Here is a 17,522-nt window from a genome sequence, read left to right as displayed (position 1 = left end):
AACAGCAGATTCCCTGGATGTATAACCATGGCTATCTAGGGGACATTGGACTAGATGTCCTGCTGAGTTGCAGGAGAAGCCACATATACTCACTTCCTAGGCCGCCATAACGAGCCACCAGCAACCTGCTGATTTAGGACAACAGGAATGTATCTTCTCACAGGTCTCAAGGCCAGGGTCCAACGTTAAGATGTTGGCAGGGCCACAGCCCCTCTGCAGGCTCAGAGAAGAATCTTTCCTTGCCTCTTCCAGCTTTAGGTGGCCCCAGGTGGCCCTTGGTTCATGGTTCCAAAAGTGCAGTCCCTAGCTGTGAAATCATGTGGCCTTTCCTTTCTTCTCCCCGTACGTCTTTGTTCTCCATGTCCTTATTAGGACACTTGTCACTGGATTTTTAGGTCCCAACTGGGTAATGCAGGATGGTTTCATCTCTAGATTCTTAACTGTATCTGCAGAGACCCTGTTTTAAAACCTTCATGGATTCCAGGGGCTGACATGTAGACATAGCTTTAAAAAAAAAAAAAAAATTATTGATTTATTTGAAAGGCAGCCCAGGCTGTTGCAGGCATCTGGGGAGTAAGCCAGTAGATGGAAGATCTCTCTCTCTCTCTCTCTCTCTCTCTCTCCCCTGTTCTCTGTTCTCTGCCTTTCAAATAAATAAAAACTTTCAAAAAGAAAGAAAGAAAAGCACACAGACTTTCAAGTCATGCTGCCTGAATTTGGATCTTGGCTCCATCATTTACTAGCTGGGTAGCTTTGGGCAATCTCTCAATTTAGTTTCTATGTTTTTAAAATAAGAATAAAAATATGCACATGATAGGGGTGTTGTGAGGATACACCCACACGAAGCACTCGGCTTGTGCCAGTCAGGTGATGAACGTTAAATAAGTGGCAGCAGCTTGCACAGGCTTGTCAAGCAGTGCCCGGTCAGAGGGCCTGGGAGCTTCAAAGCAGAGCCCCTGGCCCACAGCAGTGGGGAGGAAAGACCGGCGGGGATCACAGCAAGAATAATTTTGGTCTGGCTTCTGCTCTCGGTCTCAGCTGTCTTCATTTTTCCCAGAAGGTTAGGACCTTCAGAAGTTGGTGTCTTTGAGAGGCGCTGGCGCTGTCTCTTCCTTGGCTGTTTTAGAGCGTTATAAACCAGTCTTTAGACATAATTTAGCACAAAATTTCCCAACAGCATTGTGAAGAACACTGTAGGCTGCAATATGGTTCTGTGGGTTTAAAAAAAAAAAGTTCCAGGGCTCAGATACAAGTTTGGAAAATGCCAGAGTTATGTGGAATTTCTTCACGCAACACTGCTCCTGCCAGCTTTTTAATAGGCTAATGAGCATGATTAATCTCTGAAAGAGGGATGCCATTCCCAAACTTGATTTGTTCTAAAATACGTTTTAACAACCTGGAGTTAATGTTCTTCTGAAGAGCGTGAGAGATCCAGGCAGGCGGCCACTGCGGATATACCATTTTAGAGCGAGGTCCAGTTCCTCCAAAATCAAAATGCCGAATGCCACTGAGGCTGTTTATTTGGTTCTGGATGGCCCCGGGCGAGACTGACACCTCCCAGGTCAGAACGAATTGTCCTTGGTAAACCGGGACCCTCTGAACAAAGAACGTTCTCCACGAAGGGTTGTGTTTCCACCGTAGGTCATCTCTTTTGCTTTTGTTTAGCACTTAAGATGAACTGGTTCTGCTGCCCATTCGAACACTTACCGGGCATAAAATTCGATATATGACCTCTCACAGGCTGTCTGCGTGATTTAAGCAGTCTACTAAGGAAGGTAATGGGAAATGGAACACGACTCCTTCCTCGGTGGTTGCCTGTGATGAAGAAGTTAGAGATTGGGCTGCAGCTCTGGAATAAATTATGGGCTTTATAACTCAGGCTATTCCTGTTCCTGCCAGGAAAATAAAAGGTTTCAGGTCCAGTAAAGGCCCCAGGAAAATGCCTCAGGATATAATAGATTCGGTAAACTTGGGGAACCAGCTGTGTCCCCCTTGCACTTGGAACTACAATGCAGGAAAAGAATCTCACAAGTACAGCCCGTGGACTCTGCTATCCATATCCCAGCACAAATCTGCTTGGATTGAAAATTGGAATTTGTGACACAGTTGTCCTTCATTCTTCAGTCATTCTGTGTGACAGGTCACCTTCTGGTCAGCCAGGCTACAGAGTCCATGGTGAAATCCTACCGATGCTCTCTGCAGCCCCAGGAATTTTTTCTGAAGGACCACTCATGTCCTCAAACAGTCAGGGTTTCTTTTATCTCTGCAGTGGCACGGACAGCACAGCTGACCTCAAAGAACCTCTCTGGCTTTTGAATTCTTCAAATCTAAGAATTTAGAGTAATAGAGCCTCACTTTGTGGCAGTTAGGTCCCTACTGGGTTGTTGAAGGAGTCAGAAATTCTTCTTTTAAAAACTTTTTATTTAATAATTTTATTGGAACGACAGAGAGTCTCCATCTGCTGGTTCACTCCTCAAATGCCTGCAACACCTGGGGCTGGGTCAGGGCAAAGCTAAGAGCTAGGAACTCCATCCAGGTCTCCCACATGGATGGCAGGGACTTACCTACTTGAGCCACCACTGCTGCCTCCCAAGGTGAACATTAGTGGGAAGGCTGGAATCAGGAGTGGAGCCAGGACTTGAACCCAGAATTCCAGTATGGGAGGCAGCAGATGATGACCCAAGTACTTGGGCCCCTGTCACCCATGTGGGAGACCAGATGGAGTTCCTGGTTCCTTCAGCCTGGCCCAGCCCTAGCCCCAGTTGTTGTGAACATTAAGGAGTAAGCCAGCAATTGTCAGATCCCTCTCTCTCTCCCTCTCCTTTTCTATCTGCCTTGCAAATAAATAAATAAATCTTACAGGCGGCCAGTTAGCTCAGTTGGTTAGAGCATGGTGCTGATAAGTAAATAAATCTTTAAAAAAGAAATTCTTGGAGTAAGCAGTTTCTAATATACTGCAAATTCTTACATTCTGAACAACTGCCTTGGCAAACAAGCTGCCACCCTCTCCCGAGCCCTCCAGTTCCTGCAGCAGTGGCCTTTGTGGGGTCTGTGGCCCTCACACATCTGGAACACCAACAGCAGCCTCCGCATGCCAGGCACGGTGCCGAGTGCTTCCTGTGTGCTCTCTCTCCTAATCACTGACACCTGAAAGGGGGAGGGACTATCCCATCTTGTGGGTGCGGAAATGTTAAGATGAAGCGCCTTGCTCATGGAGAGCCATCTAGGCAGGGGGCAGGGCGCTCTAATCCCAAAGTCTGCATCGTGTTGTTTGTCAGTGCAATCACAGTTCTGTTGGTGTTGGAAAATCTTTGCTGAAACAGCCCAACACTGAGCTTTTATTGAGACTTAACTATTGCACAAAAAATTGCGCGAAGCATACATTTTGGTTTTAAACTCAAATCTAAGTTTGAGTTCCTGCTAGTCACTACTTTTGTGACCTTGAACAGATGCCTAAATTCTCAAAGCCTCTGTTTCCTAATCTGTAGAATAGTGGTAATAGCCTGCTTGTTTCAGGATTATCATGGAAATTAAGAGATAATACTGAGTTGATATAGACTGATAGAACTACACCCAGCTTCCTGTCCTGGTGTTCATCCCCTGGTGCTGACTTTTCAGCCTGCTTCTCTTGCTAAGGGTCTGATAGACTGGAAACAACCAATCCTATTCAACCAATATGGTAATATTGGTAACCAATATGGTAACATCCCCAAAAATTTATTTAAAGAAAAAAAAAAAAAAACAGGGCCAGTTTTGTAGCATAGTGAGAGTGAGTGAAGCTACTTCCAATCCAGCTCTCTGCTAATGTGCCTAGGAAAGTAGCAAAGACAGCCCAAGTCCTTGGGTCCCTGCCACCCATGTGGGAGAACTGGATGAAGCTCCTGGCTCCTGGCTTCGGACTTTGCTAGCCTCAGCTGTTGCAGCCATTTGGGGAGTGAACCAGGGATTGCAAGATCTCTCTGTCTCTGACTCTCCCTCTGTAACTCTGCCTTTCAAATAAATAACTAAATCTTTTCAAAAGAAAGGAAAGGAAAGGATGAAGGGAAGGAAGAAGAGATGACCCTAGGGCCTGATGAGGCTTACGTTTTTCTCTGAGGAAATAATGTCTACTGCCTTTTCAGTCACTTCGAGATTCTTATTAATTCTACCCACGGTCAGATCCTGGAAAGGATGGTGGAATGTCTAAGATGAGCCTCGGGTGAGGGGAGAATGCCGGGACCATGGCCCCTTCCCCTGTCACTCCTTTGCCACCTAGTGCAGGTCATAACTTCTCCAGCTGGAGTGACATTAAATATCTAAGTGTTCTTCCAGATTTCAAATTCTATGACTGTGGCTAAACCAGCTTTTTACTGAATGTAATAACGTTTTATAGCCTAAAGCTAAATCCAAATGTATGTGAAGAAGAACTGACTTACAGTTATTACATAGATTGCCTCCCAAGCAAGGCTGTTGAATTCCCAGAAGAAGGGTGGCAGTTTTTAATTTATTTTCTTGTTAGGAAATTTTAAACTTAATTAGACTTTAGCCCAGTGCCTCTGTAAAATCTAATTTATGGGGTTTGGTAACATAGTTGCAGAAGAATGCTGTTCAGTAAAATGTACCTAAAATATGAGTGCAGTGAGGTGTTAAGAGCCACTTGGGAAGCCTGTGCCCCCAACTCTGACCCCTGATTCCAGTTTCCTGCTAATGTGCGCCTTGGGAAACAGTAGTAATGGCTCAAGTAATTGGGTTCCTGCCGCATGTGGGAGACTTGGTTGAGTTCCTGGCTCCCAGCTTCAGCCCAGCCCAGCCCAGCCGTTGCAGGCATTTGGGAGTACACCAGCAAATGGAAGCTGTCTGCCTCTCAGAGAGAGGGGGGCTGGGGAAAGAGAGAGGGAGAGAGTTTTTTTAATGAGGGCAGTTATATATAAAATATGATTCCAGGAACCCTAAAACACTATTCCGAAACATAAATACCTTCCTCTTGGCCAGCTCTGTTCGCTTTCTCTTGCTGCAAATAACTTAGAAGCTTAAAATGGTACCTGTGTATTCCGTCACAGTTCTGAAGTCACAGTCTGGGTGCAGAAGGGCTGAGTGCTCTGCTCAGGATCTTAACAAGGTGTCGGCATGGCTGCGTTTCTCCTGCAGGTCAGCGTCTTCTCCCAAGGTCATTCGTGGTGTTGGCAGAATTACACCCTGGCCGGTGAAGCACTGAGGTCTTCGCCGTGCTGACCGCGGGCGGGGCGTTGCTCTCAGGCCACCGCAGTTCTGTGCCATGCCGTGCTCTCAGAGCTTCGCAGCCCGCTTCCTCCACGACAGCAGGAGACTCTCCCCAGGCTGCCAAGGTGGATCGTTACGTGGTGGAACCCTGGGAGCACCTGTGCCCTCATCAGTTCCGGATAAAGTAATGTCATCACAGGAATGTTAGCCTGTCGTAGACACAGGTCCTGCCTACCTCAAGGAGAGGGATTCTACAGGATGTCTGGGCCAGAGTGGGGGTACATTGGGGGCCATCTCAGAATTCTGGCTGTTCTCTGAGCGCTTCTGAAGACATGGACATGCGGATATAAGCTGTTATGTTACCTAAATAAATAACAACATGGCAGTCTTTTTTAAAAAATATTTATTTATTTATTTAAAAGGCAGAGCGACAGACAGAGACAGAGTTTCCCCATCCTTTTCTTTACTCCCCACATGGCCATAACAGCCACAGCTGGGCCAGGCCGAACTAGGAGCCAGGAACTCCATCAGGTCTCCCACGTGGGTGGCAGGAACCAAACACTCGGGCCATCTTCCACTGCCTTCCCGGGTGCATTAGCGGGACGCTGGATTGAAAGTAGAAGAGTTGGGACTGAAACTGGGGCTCCAGAATGGGATGCAGGTCTCCCAGACAGGTCTGAACCTGATGCGCAAAGATGCTTGCCCCTTTAGGACTGGAAAGAAGCCGAGAAACCATCTTGTTTAGACCGCATTTTTGGGCTTGCTCAGATCACAGCAGGTAGGACACAAAGCTGGGGCCAGGAACTCAGATTCAGAGACGCACACCAGGGCTCTCTGCACGGTGCCCACTACAGCTGGGAGGATTCAGTGCTTTAATGTGGCCACAGAAATAAGGAGAAATTCTTTTTTTAGAAAACTTTTATTTAATAAATATATATTTTGAAAGTACAACTTTTGGATTATAGCAGTTTTCCCCCCATAACTACCCTCCCACCTGCAAACCATCCCATTTCCTACTCCTTCTCCCTCTCCCATCCCATTCTTCAATAAGATTTATTTTTAATTATCTTTATATACAGAAGATCAGCTTGGTATATACTAAGTAAAGATTTCAACAGATCGCACCCACACAGATACACAAAGTATAGAGTACTGTTTGAATACTGGTTTTACCATTAATTTGCATAGTACAACACATTAAGGACAGAGGTCCTACATGGGGAAGTAAGTGCACAGTGACTCCTGTTGTTGATTTAATAATTGACACCTTGTTTATGGCGTCAGTAATCACCTGCGGTTCTTGTCATGAGCCACCAAGGCTATGGAAGCCTTTTTTTATTGATTTATTTTTAGACAGGCAGAGTTAGACATTGAGAGAGAGAGAGAGACAGACAGAGACAGACAGAGAGAAAGGTCTTCCTTCCATTGGTTCATCCCTCAAATGGCTACTATGGCTAGAACTATGCCTATCTGAAGCCAGGAGCCAGGTGCTTCCTCTTGGTCTCCCATGCGGATGCAGGGCCCAAGCACTTGGGCCATTCTCCACTGCCTTCCCAGGCCACGGCAGAGAGCTGGACTGGAAGAGGAGCAACCGGAACAGAATCCGGCGCCCCAACTGGGACTAGAACCCGGGGTGCCGGCGCCGCAGGTGGAGGATTAGCCTAGTGAGTCGCAGCGCTGGCCAATGGAAGCCTCTTGAGTTCACAAACTCCAACCTTATTTAGCCAGGGCTGTAGTCAAAGTGGAAGTTCTCTCCTCCCTCCAGAGAAAGGTACCTCCTTCTTTGATGCCCCGTTCTTTCTGCTGGGATCTCACTCACAGAGATCTTTCATTTAGGTCATTTTTTGCCGCAGTGTCTTGGAAACTCTCAATGGGCTTTTCAGCCAGACCTGAATGCCTTAAGGGCTGATTCTGAGGAATAAGGAGAAATTCAAAGCATGAATGCAGACAGCCAAGACATGGCGTGAGGGTGGCAATGTCACAAGGATGTGTGGGGACGAGATTCGGAAAGAAAAGCGCTCCTAGTTCATAAACTCTTGTAAAGCTTTTGTGGGAGGCAAGCCTTTGTACTTCACTTCTTCATTCCACTTTGCAAGAACATTGATGAGTGAAGAGGAGTGCTGGCCAGGATGCCCTTCATTTAAAAAAAAAAAAAAAGTCATCAATTTTTTAAGTAAAAGTATTCATGAGGTAATGTATTACAAATTCTGAAATAAATGTTTGCTTCATGAGGCATTTTCTTTGCAAAGACACCTAGCAGTTCTAAAGATTGACTTTGACTTAACCACATCACCTTGAGTGTATCATGATTTACTAAATTCTCAAAGTGCCCCAAGGCGGAGAGCTGTTTCGAAGATTCGCAGTCTGAGAGTGGAGGGTCCGTGTCAGAGAAGCTGTCGCCTAAATGGGGAGGGACACAGCCAGCCGGCATTACACCTCGCAAAGGGAAAGGCCAGCAGGAAAGATGTGCCGGCCCCCTCACTCCCGCTGCCACACGTTCGGGCTCTGGGGAAGCCAGCCCACAGCCAGACACCACCAAGGAAGTCATTTGATAGAGTGGGGAAGGGTAATTTCTCCTCGTGATCGAGGCTGAAGTAAGAGAGGAACTGGTTCAGTAAATGCTACTGCCTGTCCGTGGAATACTCTGCAGCTATTAAATTGTGGGAATTGTGTTAAAGGAAGCTGCCCCAGTACTGGCAGGGAGTGATTTCTAAGACACGTTAAGAGAGTAAAGCAGGGGCCCACGCCTTGGCTCACTTGGTTAATCCTCCACCTGCGGCACCGGCAGCCCGTATGGGCACCAGGTTCTAGTCCCAGTTGCTCCTCTTCCAATCCAGCTCTCTGTGGCCCAGGAGGGCAGTGGAGGATGGCCCAAGTGCTTGGGCCCTTGCCCCCCCCCCCCGCCCCCCCGCCCCGGGAGACCAGGAAGAAGCTCCTGGCTCCAGGCTTCAGAATGGCACAGTTCCAGCTGTTGCAGCCATTTGGGGAGTGAACCAACGGAAGGAAGACCTTTCTGTCTCTCCTTCTCACTGTCTGTAACCCTACCTCTCAAAAGAGAGAGAGAGAGAGTAAAGCAAACCACCATACCCAGAGAATCATCTTGTAGGGGAAAGGAGGGGGTAAAGAATAAATGTTTGACTCCATATCCAAAACCTATTTCTGGAAACCCTGATAATATGACAACTTAGGCTCTTGCCCAGGAGCCGAGATCTGGAGGGAAACTTCCGCCTTTTATACTGCTTGAATTTTGAAACAGGTGGATGGGAGAAAAGCAAGTTATCCCAGTCGGTTGATTGTCTGCAGAGAAGCTCTGGTTTGTTAGAAAAGTTCCCTTGCAGGGAGGCTTGCTGGCAGCTGCACACCCCTCCTAATGGCACTCACCCCCACCCCGGCACCCCCAGGCTCTCTAGACAGGCTGCAGCACCCTTTCCTGCTTTCATCACTTTATTCAAACGGACTCCTCCACCCCGTCACATACGCCCACTACCCTACCTGCTCCCTAGAACAGGCTGTCACTTTGTCCCTTTAGAATTCAGATCCAAGGACAGGTGCAGTATGTAAGACACCACTTGGATCTCTGTCTTCTGCATTCCAAATAAAATGAAAACTTAAAAGTTTTTTGAAAGCAGACCCAAAAAGGGGGAAGTCGTTTGACAGCCACTCAGCCTCCACCTGGGATGCCTGCATCCCATATCCGAATGCCTGGTTCAAGTCCCAGCTCTGCTTCCTAACCCAGCTTCCTGGTGATGTGCAGAACAGAATGGCTCAAGGATTCAGGGTCCCTGTCAGCCATGTGAGAGACCCAGATTGAGTTCCAAGCTCCTGTTGCGGGCCTTTGGGAAGTGAACCAGCACATGGAAGATCTCTCTCTTTCTCAGTCTCTCTGCTTTTCAAATAAAATGATTTGAAAATAATTCCATATCAGAACACCTGCATTTGAGTCCCAGCTTCACTCATGATTCCTGCTTCCTGCTGATGCACACCCTGGAGGCAGCAGGCGGTGGCTCAGCTACTTCCGTCCCTACTATCCCCGTGGGAGACCTGGACTGAGGTCCTACTCCCAGGCCTTGGGGAATGAGGGAGTTCTTGCTCTCAACCTTAAGTAAAAGAAATTTAAACTTTTTAAAATTTCATATCCAAAATGTACCTCCTACCAAATATACATGATTCCGTTGTAACCCATGTGTGTGGACTCTTCTATCAGACGTTCTCCATGGTACGGATATGCAGCCTCCCCTGCTAAACTAGGCTTGCCCCATGGGGAATCAGCTGAAACCACTGACTGGTGCTGTAGAAATGCCTGCACCTTGTGGACGCGATGTAATGGGGAAACAACACTGGAGGGTACCAATAAATCTAATTACCAAATCAGTTGGGACCAGATTCAGCATGCTAAGCCCACTGAAGCCGTCATCTGGGATGGTGCTCTGAGGTTCAGAAAACCTGACTGGAGATTTTTTTCTATGGAACGTACCAGAGGTTAGGAGGAGACTGCTAGTATCCCTGTGACGGGCAGCCTGAGCACATGGAAGGGACAGCCTGCCCAGGGCTCTATCGCACCAGCCAGAACAAGGAACCATTTTCTTTACTGGTGTACTGCACTGCTCTTGGCTCCCTGAACTGCCTGCTCTAAGTGCCCAGATGCCCCTCCCCCCGCCCTATCCCAGCATCAGGTTGAGATGTGTATGTTGTGTTTGCCTGAGGTACAAAAGAAAGGACAAATGCCCTTCAAGGAAAAATTCTCCACCTTGTTCTTCCTAAAGCCAACTACGGATGGACTTAGGAAGCTAAAAGACTGGTGTTCAACTGAGCCGCTAAGATACCCATGTCCCTGGTCGGAGCGTTTGGGTTCAGTTTCCAGCTCTGGCTTCTGAAGCCAGCTACCTGCTATTGCCGACCGCGGGAGGCAGCGGTGATGACTCAGGTAACTGGGTCCCTGCCGCCTACATGGGAGGCCTGCACTGAATTCTTGGCTCTTTGGCCAGGGCCCAGCCCTGGCCATTAGAACGGTTGCAGGCACTGGGAAATGAACCAGTGGATGGGAGATAGAGCTATCTCTCATGTGCAGATATCTCCCCCGCCCCACCGCCAATTTTAAAATTTTAAAAAAGAAATTTTAAATTTTAAAAAAGAAAAGAAGCCAAGGCACCTGTGTCACAGGCTTTTCCAGAGCTGAAACAGAAATGTCCCTCAGTGCACCTTGGCAGTCACAAACCAGCACTTTGATTTTCCCCACTGCAGTCTAGCGAGGCAGGTCTAATCACGTGGCCACTCAGCGAGACTGTCAGCGCCTTAGCGTGAGGAGCAGACAGCTGCCGACTGGGTCGTGCCGCCCAAAGCTGTCTGGAAGCATGAGCGGCAGCGTGGGGAAGAGCCCCCGGTGCCACCTTTGTTACCCACGCTCCTCCCTGGCTCACTGTTGGATGTGTTTCGGGCATCCTTGAAGCTGGCAGCGTGAGCTCTGAGGAAAGGCCGAGTGCACGGAGCAGGCAGCTGTGTGGTCTGTGACGCTGGCTCCGCACAGCTGCCAGCTACTCTGTGATTGAGCCCTGAGAATCCTTCCTCTTGAGGGCAACAGGTTCATAGAGGAATCGGTGTGGCTCATGCCAGGGCCCCAAGGGCCCTGGTGAATCCAGGGAAGTGCTCTGGGCTGCCTTCTGCAGCCCACTCTGTCCCCGTCTGGCTTTGGGACCCCATGCGAGTCACTGAACGTCCCTGGATTTAACGTTTCCTCTGAGGTCTCTCCCAGCGCTAAGATTCTCTGGCTCCTAGTGGACGTTCAGACACTTAGCACTCCGAACACCGCTGTTTAACTGCCGTGCTCCACAGTTTTATGTCCCGAAGTTTATATCCTGCCACGCAAACTTGGAATGTGTTTCTTCCTACTGTTGCGTTGTCTGATTAGGAACCGTGCTAGGGAGTAAACTGGGGGCCTGCCATGACTCAGCTGCTGCATGGACTTCTCAAAAAGCCAGATGGCCCTAGATTCTAGTGTGCCAGTTGAGCCTGTTTCTACAAATTCTCCCCCATCCCGGTCTAATAGAAGTAACCCGATCTCATGGCAGCTGGGCCAGATGGGTACCAAAGGACTGCCTGGGCATTGGACACCTAGCCCTTCTCCAGGTGCCTGTGTGCTCCGTGCAGGTGTACTGCAGATTAGGAACTGGAATCCCGGCCATCAACCAGTTAGCATTATCAAATAGGGGAGGCCAAAATGCTAGTACCAACAACTGATCTGCACAGAAGAGTCTAGGTCGGGGGGGAGGGGAGGACTGTTCTGCTTGCTGCGGTTTAATTATGACTGTGATTCAGATATGTTGGAAGCAATAAATGAGCCAACTCTCAGGACCAGCTGTCAAGCTCTTGGCTGATAATCTGCTGTCAACCCACTTGTCCCAAGAGCTCGCAGAGTGACAGCTCACCAGCTAGTTAGATAGTTGTCTTCTCCGGCTTTGATTGACCCCTGGGGTGCCCACCTGAGGATCTTGGCCAGCAAGGGGGCACTCCAGCTAGACTGTTAAATAGCCCGTGCTATCCCAGTGGTTTGAGTCACAATGACTAGCAGCCCTGGTTTTGTCTCCGATAATACAAAGGGTGCCAGAACCCTCTCCGTGTGCAGCGGAACGTAATCTCTAACCGTGTGCAGAGATGGCATCTGTAATGAGGCATGCTTGCACCTCCAGAGTTCCCTATTCTACAGTCACTTACTACCACTTTAATGAGTCTCCCTAAAAATAGTCAGGAGCGCTCACTGACGTCCTTGGATGTTGTACAGTTCACGGTTTATTTAGAGGAGACGGAGCCATCTTCCTCGGGAGAAGGATGAGTACTCGGGATGTCAGTGCGGTTGGCAGTAGGCATTCTGCCCTGCGAGAATGTGGAACTAGGAAGAAGACAGCTGTCAGTTACAGCTCAGAGAAGTACAAGGTTGAGGTGACGGCGCCGTGTTGTAGCAGGTAAAGCCACTGCCTGCAACGCCGGCATCCCATATGGGCGCCGGTTCATGTCCCAGCTGCTCCTCTTCCGATCCAGCTCTCTGCTAATGGCCTGAGAAAGCAGCAGAAGGTGACCCAATTGTTTGGGCCCCTGCCACCCACGCAGGATACCTGGATGTAGCTTCTGGCTCCTGGCTTTGGCCTGGCACAGCCTCAGCCGTTATGGCCATTTGGGGAGTGAACCAGTAGACAGAAGATCTAGCTCGCTTTCTCTCCCTCTCTCTGTAACTGACTTTCAAATAAATCTTTTTAAAAATTTTTTGAAAGAAGTACAAGATTGATGTGAGATGCAGAAAGGAAGGGTTAATAAATGGTGTTTGTGTTTGTCCAATACAAAATCCTCATCGCCTGCTTGGGACCCACCGCTGTGGCACCAGAGGGTATAAGGCAGCAGAGCATCATTCCTCTGCCTCCCATTTTCACTGCACAGTGCTGCGAGGTGTCTGTCGTCTCCTTAGTTCGCTGTTCCCACTGGGAAGTAGAATGACCGGCTGTCTCCATGCTCCTGACTTGGCCCTCTGATGCCTCTTCGTGCTCTGGGCAGTTTAATTAGCAGGAACCGGTTCTTCCTGGGCCGGATCGAGTATCTGTCCCTCGGAGGCTGTATTTCTGAATGCCGCAACTCTGCCGTCTTGTAGATTCCCCAGCACACATCCCGGGAACGTCCGCCAGTCTCTTCTGCTCCTGTCTTTTCCTTGCAAGGACTGTGGATCCCCACTTCACCCTGACTCACATGCTGGGAAGAGGGAGTTGGAACAGGAACCCAACGCTGCAGGAAGAGGACACTGCCTCTTCTCCCATCCACCCCCTTCCCCACCCCCATCCCCGGAGCAGCCTGGACCCCGCAGACCAGAGCTTGCTGTCAAAACACCTTGCCTCGCATCTGTGCCACACAGGAGTGCAGCTACTTCTGTGTGCCCCCTCCATCTTTACCCTTAGATTCCAGAAGACACCACTGAGCCCTGCTGTGAGCTGCTCAGCACCTCAGCGGTTACCTTTCCTGCATCTCCAATTTGAATATGAGAGCATTTACAGAGCTCAGGTGACTTGCTCAGGGTCACACACCAAGTTGTTGGTGGAGACAGGACTGGGGCCCGGGTCTTTCTTTTATTATTATTATTATTATTATTTTTGACAGGCAGAGTTAGACAGTGAGAGAGAGAGAGGGACAGAGAGAAAGGTCTTCCTTCCATTGGTTCATCCCCCAAATGGCTACTACGGCTGGCACGCTAAGCCGATCCGAAGCCAGGAGCCAGGCGCTTCCTCCTGGTTTCCCATGCCGGTGCAGGGCCCAAGCACTTGGACCATCCTCCTCTGCTTTCCCAGGCCACAGCAGAGAGCTGGCCTGGAAGAGGAGCAAATGGGACAGAATCCGGCGCCCCGACCGGGACTAGAACTTGATGTGCCAGCACCGCAAGTGGAGGATTAGCCAAGTGAGCCGCGGCGCCGGCCAACACAGGTCTTTGAATCGCATTGTTTTGTTCCTCTGTGTTGTTCTGTATTTGTAGCTGCCCTGTTATGGATCTGTGAAGGTGACAGAGGTGAAGTGAAAGAGCAGATGCAGAAAAAAAAAAAAGTGCCAAAGACAGGTTGCCAACAGTCAGTGCTGGACCAGGTCAAAACTAGGAGCCAGGAACTCCATCCGGGTCTCCCGTGTGGGTGGCAGGAACTCAAGGACTCGGGCTCTTGTCTGCTGCCTCCTTGGCACATTAGCAGGAAGCTGGATTGGAAGCAGAGTAGCTGGGACTTAAGTTTCCAGAATGAAATCAGCGAAGGTGGTGGCACTGACTCTAGTTTAAGTTCCCATTACTTCTGAATGAATCGAACCTGAAAGTTACAGAGAGCGCCCCCTCGCTAACTGACTTAATCCTTTTCTGTCCTCCAACTTTGACATCAGTTAAGCTCACCTGTAAGTAATAACAAAATTGGTAGGTCTAGCAAAACCAGGCTCGAGGCTAAATGAGAACAAAGGCAGTAGAAATTGCCTTGGCTTTCCTGAGACTCCAAGTCTCACATGACTGCTAGTGTTTCACAGTGAATGTCAGAGAAAGAATATGACATGAGAAAAACAGACCTTGTGCTCAGTGGGATAAAAAACATCTTTTAAAGATTGTAGCATACTGAGCTGATTGAGACAGGGACTGCAGCTCCCTGGCACAGCTGGACAAAGACTAAGTGGCTGGTGCAGGACTGGGGGCAGGAGAGGCATGGGGGCGAGGAGCTCCCAGGCAGGTGCAGGGCCAGCGGTCAGACAGTGAGGCGGGACGCTGCTGTGCGCTCCCCGCAGGCCTCCTGGTTCTCCCTTCCATTCCTTGAGCTGCCTGCTTATTTCCTTGAACCTTTGCTCTCATGTTGTTTCCAGTGGGAGGGAAATGCCATGGAGACCACAGTCATATCAGCTATCCTTTTCTCTTTAAAGTTTATTATTATTTGAAAGAGTAGCAGACAGGGAGAGTCAGAGATCTTCCAGCCTCTGGTTCACTCTCCAAAAGCCTGCAACAGCCAGTGCTGGGCCAGGAACTCCATCCGGGTCTCCTGGTGGGTGGCAGGAACTCAGTGTATTTCCTTTCTCTATGAACTTAACAGCAGGCATTCCCATTTATACCTGTCTGTGCCTCCCAAAGCGCCCAGCAGTAGACAAGCACGGAACCGGGCACGAAAGAAAAAGGGGGTCCGGGATAAAAAGCAAGTCTTCGTGTTCTTAACAACGACAGAGTCCGTCGCGCACAGTCCTCGTGCCTGAGCAGCTCTACCCCCGCGTCGACGGGAAGCAACATGCCAGTCCCTGTGCGCTGCCGCTGATTCCGCGTCTTTCTGTTCTCAGTGACCATGCAGCAGGTGGCCAGGACGGTGGCTAAAGTGGAACTCTCGGACCACGTGTGCGACGTGGTGTTTGCGCTCTTTGACTGCGACGGTGAGTGGAGCCCTCTGAGTGAGGAGGGCAAGCGGCTCTCTGCGCTTATGGGCACTGGGGACCACGAGCCTTGTACATGGCCCCCTTCTTCTCGGCATTGCGGTATGGAGAAATGCACCCCCCACACACACCCTGCTATGTGTTCCATGCTTTGTCTTGCAATTCCAGCTTTCCTGAAGGCCAAAAATGAATTTATGACCATTAGGCTCTTAAAAAATGGAATCGAAAGTCTTAGACCCAGCTTGCGGCCTGTTGGTAAGGAGCAGCCAAGTATTTTAACGTCCCTGGAAGGCTGTACTGGTCTCTCCTTGGCACTGCAGCTCGCACACTGGCCGGTGGTGTCTGTGGCCACTCTGATGGGCCCAAGGAAGGGATCCTACTTACACTCTGCGTTATTTTTCAGCTATGTTGGCTGATACAATAGAAAGTCACATTTTTTTCAGTGCTCACTTTATGCCCGTAAACCACTCTGTTGCAGCTAATCTGCTCACTTAATTTTCTGACACAGGTATTGTTATTAGCCAGATTTTATAGCTGAAGAAGCCAAGTCTCGGGCCCCAACCGCACTTGGAAGTATTTCGTCTTTCCCTCTCGCAACCTGGGAGTATGCGGAGGGAGCAAGCACAGGACCTGTTTAGCTCATTCCCCACACCTGCCCCAGAACCTGGCTTACACATATCCTCATGCAGCTTTGGTCACGCGACCCTGGCGCTGCGTTGCCATCAGACGCCTCTAGGAAGGAGTGAGCTGGTTCCTTGCAAGCTGCAGGCGTGTGCTGGGCTCAGGGGCCCGGGTTCTGTGGACGAGGGTCTCTCAAAGGCTCTGTTTCCGGGCCTCCACTTACCCCATTGTGTTTGCCTCTTCCTCCAGGCAACGGGGAGCTGAGCAATAAGGAATTTGTTTCCATCATGAAGCAGCGGCTGATGAGAGGCCTGGAGAAGCCCAAAGACATGGGCTTCACCCGCCTCATGCAGGCCATGTGGAAATGTGCACAGGAGACCGCCTGGGACTTCGCTCTGCCCAAGTAGGAGCACAGAGCTGCAAGGTGGGGCCGCCACCTGCACCCCAGGTGCCCTGGACCCTGGAACCCTTGAGCAAGAGCCCCAGTGTGGCCCTTCACACAGCTGCTTCTAAAAGTAGTGCGCCCTCCCTCCCAGGAGCGGCCTGGCCACCCGCCTGTCCCCTCTGCGCCCAGCCCTGTGTTCTGCTAGGCACTGGCTCTGCCCGTGAGTAGCTCCGTGGATTCTCACAGACACAGTCCCACAAGCTTGGCCCTGTGGCCCGGCCGGCGGCACCTGGAATGAAGGTGCAGGGACCACGCACCCCTGCCAGCCGGTCCTCAGCTCACTTTCTCCGCGGGTTTATACCAGCAAGGGTGCTCCTTGCTTGTCCTCGGGCTGCAGTTGTGTCGTGCTTTGCTTTAAGTACAAGCTGGGGAGACCTCTGGCAGGCAGAGCGCAGTCTGTGATAATGAAGGTGACCCAGCCAGCCAGAGGAGGGATCCGTGTCGCACCCCGGGCCGGCTCTGCAGCCAGGTCCGAGAACGCCACGTGCTCAGTGGGACCAGAGCGAGACTGCAGATTCAGAGTAGCTGCTCGCCGCTCTGTGAGGCGCTGCCCTCCTTCCCTCCCCGGCTCAGCTCCCTGCGCCGTGACTGGGCTCACGTCCCCGCCAGTGCCACCGAGCAGCCCTCTGAAGCTGAGCCTGTCTGCCCTGTGGCTTAAATACTTGTGGAATATCACTTTAATTATTAATTATAATGGTTTGCAATAAATGCCCCCGACGACTCCTGTCGCCTTTATTCTAGGATCGTCTGGGGCCGGGTGTGAGATGCTGGAGGCAGCAGGTCCGATCGTAGGCAGACAGAAGGGGCGCCCATTCCGCGGGCTCTGGTGGCGCTGTCCCAGGGTCTGGTTCCCAGTGCCCCAGAGGCACGCGCTCCTTATCCGCGCGCTCCGCGAAGGCACTCTGACAGGGGTGCGCGTGCAGGGTCATCCGTGGTGGTGGCCCTCAGTGTGGTGGAGCCGGCTCTGCCGCCGTCCCGCGCTGGTCTTGAGCAGGTCACTTCCCTGCCGTTCCTTCTTCTGTTCAGTGACGCCGAGGGCCGAGCTTTTGTGTCCAGCAGCCTCCGCTTCAGCCCTGCAGAACTCTGCAGGCTCCGGAACCTCCAGCCGACGTCATGGAACCACCAAACCAAAAGCCCAGCGCTTCCTGTGCAGAGGCGGGCTCTGAGCGCCGGCAGGCAGAAGAGAAAGGCCTGGCTGTGCCCAGCCCCAGCGTCTCCCCAGAGCCATTAACAACTGTTCCCCCAGCGTCCTTTCTGGAAACCAGATTCTCTCTCACAGGAGTGCGCCGCTCCCCCAGCTCACCTGTCCTCCACCCATGTGTAGGCTTTTTTTTTTTTTTTTTTTTTT

General features: G+C 50.5%; 1 protein-coding gene across 18 annotated transcripts in view; it reads left to right on the top strand.

Moving 5' to 3' along the window:
• The window catches only part of MICU1 (mitochondrial calcium uptake 1), a 230,157-nt gene extending 213,263 nt beyond the window's left edge, over positions 1–16,894 (top strand). For 15 of the 18 annotated variants that reach the window (XM_070057806.2, XM_089313420.1, XM_002718431.6 and 12 more), the window contains 2 exons: positions 15,019–15,108; positions 15,979–16,894. In XM_070057806.2, the coding sequence (XP_069913907.1) occupies positions 15,019–15,108; positions 15,979–16,136 (248 nt within the window). In that variant the 3' untranslated portion in view covers positions 16,137–16,894. Of the gene's footprint in view, positions 1–5,039; positions 5,478–15,018; positions 15,109–15,978 lie in introns of those variants that run through there. The other 3 variants (XM_089313416.1, XM_089313418.1, XM_089313417.1) reach the window with 2 other exon arrangements.
• The last annotated feature ends 628 nt before the right edge of the window (positions 16,895–17,522 follow it).

This window comes from Oryctolagus cuniculus, chromosome 15, assembly GCF_051225735.1.
Source record: "Oryctolagus cuniculus isolate XC-2025 breed Fujian yellow rabbit chromosome 15, ASM5122573v1, whole genome shotgun sequence".
Classification (NCBI taxonomy): domain Eukaryota; kingdom Metazoa; phylum Chordata; class Mammalia; order Lagomorpha; family Leporidae; genus Oryctolagus; species Oryctolagus cuniculus.
This window is presented reverse-complemented; position numbering and strand designations above follow the sequence as displayed.